Source organism: Triticum urartu, chromosome 7 (genome assembly GCF_003073215.2).
Source record: "Triticum urartu cultivar G1812 chromosome 7, Tu2.1, whole genome shotgun sequence".
Taxonomy (NCBI): domain Eukaryota; kingdom Viridiplantae; phylum Streptophyta; class Magnoliopsida; order Poales; family Poaceae; genus Triticum; species Triticum urartu.
The window spans coordinates 39577311-39586316 of record NC_053028.1 but is presented as its reverse complement, the minus strand read 5'-3'; the positions used below and the strand labels follow the sequence as shown (position 1 = coordinate 39586316).

The window sequence follows — 9006 nt, the reverse complement described above, 5'->3', positions numbered from 1 at the left end:
GATTTTGTTCCCTCGATCGGACTAAACACAAGAACGACCCCCCGGGTGCGGAACGACCCCGTTACGTTCCTTGATGACTCGAATCTAACACAACTTTTTTTGACGGTACCGAATCAAACACATCCTTAGTTAATGACAACAACCTTTTTTAAAAACTTAATGGCAACAACCATGAAGAAGCATATGAAAAAAAAAACCCGAAGAAGCACGGTGGAGCTCACGTTTAATCCGGCTGTCGATCACGAGGTAAGCAAAGAAATCTCGCGTGTCCATCCAGTCTTGGCGTCGGTTCGTTACTGCCTTGTGTCTTGTCGTAGGCGTCAAATTCTTCGGAAGCTATATGGAGCGGTCACGTCCGCTCTGGACCGGCGTCAATACTAAGCGGCATGAATGCGGGCAGCTGGCGCAGGCAGGAATGCACACGGTTAAGAAGGGTAGGTTTTGGGTGAGACAGGTTGGTTGGAAGCGGACGCTTCTACTGTTCGGACACCCGCAAAGTCCCCTAATCTGTCTCCTGTTTGTGAGAGAAAATACGTTCAAACTGCTTTATGGATCTATTCAGAACTGCATTGAATGACATAACACGTATAAACTGTGTGGTCCAGACAGTCGAGCAGTTTGAGAATCAGCGTTGTAGATGCCAACCTGAAGAAGCACGGTGGAGCTCTAGTTCAATCCGAGCCGTCGATCGCGACGTGAGCGAAGAAATCCCGCGCGTCCATCCAGTCTCGGCGTCGGTTCGCGACTGTCTCGCCGTAGGCGTCGAAAATTCTTGGGAAGTACTCCTTCAAAAACCCAATCTCCTCGTCACATAAAACGAAAAACCTAACCTCCTCCGCGCCGCCGCCACCTCCCCCGCCGCCTCCTGATCGCCGCCGTCGCCCCCGCTTCCGCCGCCCCTGCGCCCCGTGCGCGCCCCTCGTCTCCGGTGATCCGCAGGTACCTTCGCCTCCCATCCCCGGCCGCCACCACCGCTCCACGACGCCCTGTCTCGCCCGACGTTGGCTGCCGCGGCGTTTTCCGGCGGTTTTTTTCTCGGGTTGGGATGTCGGTGTCCGACGCGTGTTTCGCCGTCGACGTGCCGTGAATCCGCGTGCTAATCAATCCGGCTTCTGATGTTGTTCGTGGATGCGTATTGCAGGTGTAGATCGCCCCCGGAGAGCCCCCGCGCGCGTCGGCAATGTCGACCTTCGCCAAGCCTGAGAACGCTCTCAAGAGAGCGGAGGGTGAGTCCCCGTGATCCGTCTGAGTTTTGCCCCCCTCAATTTCATCCGCATTGGTCTCCGATTGTTGTTGTTGCGCGGGTGCTGCTGTGATGCATACGTTAACTTAGGGCGGCGATTAGGTTCTAATCCAGATTTGTTAGTTCAATCTTCAATGTCAGATCGTTATATCGTATTATTGAGAGTAACATTTGACACATATGACCAATGAGTTTGTATCGCATAGGCTAGATTCTGTTAAAAGTACTGAACTTGTATGTGCCGTTTGGTTCTTCAGGCTTTTGCATAGGCTGGTTGGCCTTTTTGTCCTGAATGCCTGGGTGCCAACCTGTTAGTTAGAATGAATTGAAGTTAGGATGGTTTTGAGACATTCAGTGGATAATAAGTTACACTTGTTGTCATGTACATTTTGTTCCCTTTTCCACTGAGACCACATAACTTTGCAAAAGCTCATGATTTGCTGGCTTGGTCTGCGTTTGACATTGCGGTGGATTATGATATTCTGGGTTTGACTTTGCGGTGGATTATGATATTCTGGCTCGTCCAACCAGCACTTGCCTATTTTGGTGTTTGATTAACCAACTTATCACTAGTTTCAGGGCTGGTTTTTGGCAGCAGATTATAAAAGTAAAGCACAATGTAGCACAGTTCAGCAATGGCAAACTTGAGCCTTAAGCTTCACTTTATCTAAACTGATTATTATGTATCAGGGGAATTACACCATACGGTTGTTGACTTCTCGTACTAAAATATAGTCATCAGTGGTTCTCCGAATGTCACTCTCCTTATATGCAAAATCTCGGGCAGTGTTTCATATATTTCACTAAAAGATGTTCACACTGTTTACCACCTTTGATTTACTGCAGAGTTGATACATGTTGGACAAAAGCAGGCAGCGCTGCAGGCACTGCATGATCTCATTACATCAAGAAGATACAAGTCATGGCAAAAGCCTCTTGAGAAGATCATGATGAAGTATGTAGAGCTGTGTGTAATTCTAAGGCAAGGCAGATTTGCCAAAGATGGTCTTATTCAGTACAGAATTGTCTGCCAGCAAGTCAACGTGTCATCTTTGGAGGAGGTCATAAAACACTTTATGCAGCTGTCCAATGAGAAAGCCGAGGAAGCCAGGAATCGGGCACAAGCACTGGAAGATGCTCTGGATGTCGTAGATCTTGAAGCGGACAAGCGTCCAGAGGACTTGATGCTCAGTTATGTCAGGGGGGAGAAAGGGAAAGAACGATCTGACAGGGAGTTTGTCACTCCATGGTTTAAGTTTCTGTGGGAGACATACAGGACGGTGCTCGAGATACTGAGAAATAATTCAAAGCTTGAAGCGCTATATGCTGTAAGCTATTTTACTGCCTTGCCATTATCCTAGTGGCCACTTCATTATTAACATAGTTATATTTGTTTGGTTTTGTCATTTATGGTTAACTGAAACATCAAGGTGATGCTCTGTTTCTAGACTCTCTGGACCAAATGATCTGGCACTGTTCTGGTTTTCCACTACCAAACAGCCAATTGTCTTTTGATTTCTCTAGCCATTCTGCCTGTCATTACATTTCAGAAACTTCTCCCTGGTAGTTTATACTGCAGCATAGCTTCATGCATCTTTTCAAAATAATGTTGTTGGTTTAACCACTATGTTTTGACAACATGTACATTTCTGTCCTTTTGCATGTACTGTTTGTGAAATGAACTATTTAATTCCTTTGCACATACTTAACCAATTCATTATGTAGGTACTCTATTATTTCCGTTGAAAAGAAATCTGTAGCACAGACTTGGTTCCATGAACATAGTATTCTTTACTGAATTCTTTTTACTTGCTATTGTTTCTGGTTCTTTTGTGCTCTCCCTAATTTTTCAGAAGCAACTATTTGGTTCCTGTAACTACTGTTATTTACCTTCTGTTTCTTATTATTATCTACTGAATGCTTTCACCAGCTAATCTGCCTGTTATTTTGAACTTTTCAATATGCAGATGACTGCGCACAAAGCTTTTCAATTTTGCAAACAGTATAAAAGAGCCACTGAGTTCCGTAGGTTGTGTGAGATCATTAGAAACCATCTTGCAAACTTGAACAAATATCGTGACCAGCGAGATCGTCCTGATCTGACTGCCCCTGAAACCTGTCAGCTCTATCTTGATACTAGGGTTGAACAACTGAAAATTGCTACAGAACTTTCCCTATGGCAGGTCTGTTTCAGAACTCATCTTATATTAATGCTAAAGAAATAAAATCACCAACCGTGGTCTTGTTCTTGCAGGAAGCCTTCCGATCTGTGGAGGATATCCATGGCTTGATGACCATGGTTAAGAGGACTCCAAAACCATCTGTCCTGGTTGTATATTATGCCAAACTAACTGAAATATTCTGGATATCTGAGAGTCACTTGTATCATGCATATGCATGGCTGAAGCTTTTCAACTTGCAGAAGAGCTTCAATAAAAAATTAACTCAGAAGGATCTGCAACTACTAGCATCTTCTGTTTTGCTCGCTGCACTTTCTGTTAAGCCATATGACCATAAATATGGTGCATCTCATCTTGAGCTTGAAAATGAAAAAGACCGTAGCTTGCGTATGGCCAACCTTTTCAATTTCAACTTCGACTCCAAGCGTGAGAATAGAGAAATGGTTTGCTTTCCATCTGTTCTCCAAGTTAAGATAATTTTCCATAATCTAATTATTTGTTTTCTGATAAATCACCTGTTTACTTTTCAGGTTTCTAGAGCATCTCTTCTTTCGGAGTTGGTATGCCATGGATCCTTTTTTGGCTGCTGTTATTTTTTTATTATATGCTGCTAAACTGTTTAATGTCTCTGTTATCACATGGATTCAGTCTTCCAAAATTATTTCATTCTCATTGAGCATGTCTTGTCTTTGTCATATATGGGCATCTTGAACACAATCTGCTATTATGGGGTTTGTTGTCCATGTTACCAAGCATTCATATACGAGGATAATTTATTTGTAGGCGCTTACGTGATAGTGATTGCTTTTTGCTGCCTTACAGTCAGAATAATGTATAACCACATTTTTAGCATTGATGCCTCATCAAGCAGCAATGCTAAGATATACACACATATCTGTCCTACATGGCAAGAGAACGTCTTCTTTTCTTTTCTTTTCCCGATCACCTCCTGCACCTGCAATGCTCTAATACCTGTTCAATCGCTTTAGATAGCTTTATAGCTCTGAAATTTATATTAGATCTGCAAGTCCACAGAACAGGGCATCTGTTGATGCATCCCTGATGTGCTATTCTGTTTATGTGATGATAGAATTTACTTGCACTGCTTATGTTTCAAATTTCTAAAATATGAAAGCACTTCTTTCTTTGTGTCGTCACATAGTCGTGTTGTTTTTCTATGTTTTTATATAGCTGTGTTGTATTTTGGCCAACTAGCTGGCAATCTACATCATGCAATTTGTCTCGCAGACATCTCTCTCTCTCTCTCTGTTTCTCTCTCTGACTATGATATGAAAATAGGCTGCCAAAGGTGTGATTTCATGTGCTTCCCAAGAAGTGAAAGATCTATACAACCTTATGGAGCATGAGTTCCTTCCTTTGGATCTAGCATCAAAAGTGCAGCCTCTGCTTTCCAAGATTTCTACAATCGGAGGAAAGCTTTCAGCCGCATCTTCAGTTCCTGAAATTCAGTTATCACAGTACCAATCTTCATTGGAGAAGCTTACAACACTGAGGGTGCTGCAGCAGGTCCTATGCTATGTCCCACTAGCCATAGGATATGTGTTCCTGTCACTTTTTTTTTGTTGCTAATATGTATCCACTTTATCAAACTTTACATCACTATTTGTGAAACATGTTTCTCAACTCTCTTTATAACCATTTTCAGGCATCTCATATTTTCAAGTCCATGAAGATTGACATGCTCTCTAGAATGATCCCATTCTTTGACATCAATGCCGTGGAGAAGATGTCTGTTGATGCGGTCAAGCATAATTTTGTTGCTATGAAAGTTAACCATTTGTCTGGAGCTGTTCATTTTGGCAAAATGGTATGTGGCTTGATTCTGACCACTGCTGCTACCTTCTTAGGCTTCTAAAAATGTACTCATTGAAGGCTTCATTTTTCCATTGCTGTTTATTTGTTATAAGGATCAGATGCATTGCCTGCCTTGCGGTTTTATGTTATTTGTCTTGCCTACTCATATTCCTTGGCCAAAGAGGCTTGTCCCTTGGGTTTTCGATTTTTTTAGGAACTTACTGTTTATCCCTTGGGTTTTCGATTTTTTTAGGAACTTACTGTTTATAGTGAATGGTTTCATTTTTATCTATCTATATTATAGATGAGAAATAGGTGCAGCATGACATGACTGGTCTTCGAGGAAGTAATGATGTGTCAGGCAGGCTAGTCTGTTCACAGAAACAATATACCGATTCCTTGGTTGTTTCTTTTACTTATTTTGGCATCCACATGTGGTGATTGATTGAGTGTATTGTTTCATGCAATTTCATAATTAGTATTTGTAATTTAACCTGCTTGTATTCAGTTGTTTTTTTCATTTCCATCTCATCCTAACAGATAAATAGATGATTTCCATCTACTCGTTGTTATCTGACTTATTTCTCTTTGCAGGACATAGAATCTGATGCACTTGGTAGTCACCTCTGTGTCTTCACTGATTCCCTAAACAAAGCAAGGAGTCTCATTCATCCACCTGTGCATAAACCATCCAAACTCGGTGAAAACTTCAGTCTTGCTGGAGTGGTGGAGAAAGAACATAAAAGGCTTCTTGCGAGGAAATCAATTATTGAAAAGCGTAAAGAAGACCTTGAGCGTCAAATATTGGAAAAGGTTTCCTATTTGCTTACTCTTAACTCTTGGTTGTTTTATGGAGTCTTTGTTTATGGTTTATGCATTTCTATTTCCAGGAAAAAGTAGAGGAGTCAAAGAGATTGAGTATCCAGAAGAAATCCGCAGACGAAGAAAGGGAGAGGCTTTTGAAGGACCAGAGACTTAGGCAGCAGCAGAGGATCAGTCGAGAAATAAAGGAAAAAGATCGCCTGGAAGCAGAAAAAATAATAAATGATTTTAAAAAAATAATTAAGAACGGGGACAAAATTCACGTTGAAGGGGTAAGATGCTATTTTGGATTTCCAATAATTACAGCTTCATGCTAACTGGTCATGTTTTAATAGTTTGCGTACTTTGTTGGAATGTAACTTTATTCCGCTTATTGGTAAAATCTGGATGCCTTCTATTAAATTTTGATAACGGTTGTATTTCTGTATGGTCAGCTGCCATATTGACATTTGACTATTTGTTTCTGTGCCCCTAAGGAAGGGTGATAGTCAGCTGTAGATGAATTACAGGTGGTGTGTGTAAAGTGCAGGATTATTTGTTTCTGCACATTGCTGCTTAAATGTCCTGGGAACTTAGCTAACTTATTATCACTTACAGTTTGTAATCAGTACATATACACATGTATGTACATTTGTTGTTTTGGTGTATGTTTTTCTAATACATTGAGTGCTCACCTGGCAGGATATGACAAAACAATTCGCCATGGAGGTGGTACGGAGTCAACGGGTGAAGGAGCTTGAAGAGATGGAGAAAAAACTGCAGAAGCTTGCAAAGAAAATGGATCACTTGGAGAGGGCAAAACGGCAGGAGGAAGCACCACTGATTGAGGAGGCCTTCCAAAAGCGCCTTGAGGAAGAAAAGATCCTTCATGAGCAAGAGCAGCTGGTTTGCTTTTGCTGTTATTTGATGTTTACAAGATGTAGATTCTAATTGTTGTTCGCATGCTCACATTCATTATGTATTTCTATTTGGCAGAGAGAGATTGAGCTCAGCAAGCAACACCACACGGGTGACTTGCAGGAGAAAACTAGGCTTTCTCGATTGTTGGAGCATAAGGTATGCATCCTTCTTGCAACTGCATTCAGCAGTGCTGATTCTGTCCTTGTGGTAGTTAGAGAATGCAGCGGGTGTCATGTTTTTGTTCGTAATCAGCTTTCCATTACTTTCCAAGCTTATAAGTAATATATAGTCGATTTGTCCACAGAGGGAATGTTGAGTACAGTTGTTGCAGTGATTATACGTTCTCGGAATGGATTGCGGATGTGTTTAACTTGTTTGGTTGATTAACACCAGTATAGATATATTTAAATTCATCATGCATTTCAGCATATAACATTTTTAGTTTTTTCCTTTATTATATGGGTATTGTCAACCTATAAGCTTTTTTCAGTATGTATTTGTTTCCTTCTCAGAAAACTACCTTCCTTCCATCTTGTTAATCTTTTCAAAACTTCCCATTTCAGAATGCTTTCCAGGAAAGAATTGTCCAACGCCGTGAAGCTGAGTTTAGTAGCCTAAGGAAAGAGAGGGAAGAAAGGATTAGTCAGTTGATATCTTCAAGAAAGCGTGAAAGGGAGACTGTACGGAAATTGATGTATTATCTGAACATGGAGGAACAACGGATCCAAAGGGTGCGTGAGGAAGAGGAGGCTAGAAAACGTGAAGGTTAGTGATTCCAGCTTTAGTGCTAGGACCTTCTTATTGTTGTTGGTAACATGTGAACTGGAAGTATTGTTCGTGTCAATCGGAAGCAAGGAAACCACATTCTAGCTGATCATCAAGTATTATTTATTATTGGCAATAACACCACCTCATTGATTTGCAGAGGAAGAGAGGAAGAAGAGGGAGGAAGCGGAGATGAAACTCAAGCTTGATGCCATTGCAGCAATTCAGAGGGAGAAGGAAAGGGAGGTGGAAGAGAAGAAGGAAAAAGAGAGAAGGGAGGCTCTCCTAAGAGCAGCGGACCCACCTGATGCGCGGCCTGCTGCTGCCATCGCACCACCAGCCGCTCCTGGTTCTAACAAGTTTGTCCCGCGGCACAGACGTGGCGGCGAGGGTAGCAGCCAGAGGACGGCTGTTGCACCTGAAGCAGCAGACCGTTGGGATGCTCGCCAAGAGGCTCCTCATGCACGGGAAGTGCGTCCCCTCCGCCAGGATGCGCTCCCGCTCCCGGAAGCAGACCGCTGGAGCCGCCGTCCCCTCCGCCAAGATGCTCCTCCCGCGCGCCAAGAAGCCCCCCCATCCCGCCAGCCAGATGGTGCTCCTCCAGCTGGTTCTACTACTGACCGCTGGCGTCCTGGTGGTGGATCTAGGTCCTCTGCGAATTCTTCATCGGCTTCTTCGTCGACCGGCTGGAGGAAGAACTGAAGCTGCCTGTCCTGAAATGCATGCGCGGTGCCCTGCCAGCACGTTGAGATTTTTTGCAGTTACTTGAATTTGTCTGTTGTGCACCAAATTTTGTTCCTATTCATGGACTCTTCTTCTAGGCTCCCTCCCATTGCACCTTTGCATCATTTTGAAGTCGTGTTAATTTAAATCGCAAAAAAAGTCATGTTAATTTGATCTTTTGATAGACAGTACTCAATACATGACTTGTTGCTGATTGTTAATTTTGAGAGAAAGTTGCCTTCTTCCTTGTCTTCTGGGTGTCGTGATGTTGCTACTGTTTGTCATGACATTGCAAGCAAAGATGGTTGAACCTCAAAGGCACATTATGTTTCCTACAGTTTATTGCTTAATTGAGTTAGCATCACTACTACCATAGTGACGAAAACAGTTGAAAACGTCTCGGCAATGAAATTCATCGAAGGTCAAGTTGCGCCGAAAGATGTCTGGTCCCTAGCTTATTGATTTGCTGGGGTGTTATATTGAGCTGGGATATATAGAAATCTTGCTAAAACTAAATAAGATTAAACTTGGGGACACTTAATAGCTTCTGTTGAAACT

The 9006-nt window shown here is 42.5% G+C and overlaps 1 protein-coding gene across 1 annotated transcript; it reads left to right on the top strand.

Annotated features, from left to right (window-relative positions):
- The first annotated feature begins 805 nt into the window (after window positions 1-805).
- LOC125524398 (eukaryotic translation initiation factor 3 subunit A-like) lies at window positions 806-8639 on the top strand. The gene is made up of 14 exons (XM_048689452.1): window positions 806-939; window positions 1142-1226; window positions 2090-2571; window positions 3211-3426; window positions 3498-3866; window positions 3954-3983; window positions 4723-4950; window positions 5090-5251; window positions 5833-6051; window positions 6129-6332; window positions 6742-6945; window positions 7036-7116; window positions 7524-7725; window positions 7886-8639. Exons 2-14 carry the CDS (start codon window positions 1181-1183, stop codon window positions 8425-8427), a joined length of 2985 nt encoding a protein of 994 aa, XP_048545409.1. The 5' UTR covers window positions 806-939; window positions 1142-1180; the 3' UTR covers window positions 8428-8639.
- Window positions 8640-9006: the final 367 nt, after the last annotated feature.

What these genes read in the sequence shown, in the direction of transcription:
- LOC125524398 (XM_048689452.1), top strand. Translation starts at nt 1,181, where the DNA reads ATGTCGACCTTCGCCAAGCCTGAGAACGCTCTCAAGAGAGCGGAGG. An exon ending in AGCTTGAAGCGCTATATGCT is followed by an intron (nt 2,572 to 3,210) that starts GTAAGCTATTTT and finishes TTCAATATGCAG; the next exon opens with ATGACTGCGCACAAAGCTTT. An exon ending in AGCGTCAAATATTGGAAAAG is followed by an intron (nt 6,052 to 6,128) that starts GTTTCCTATTTG and finishes TTCTATTTCCAG; the next exon opens with GAAAAAGTAGAGGAGTCAAA.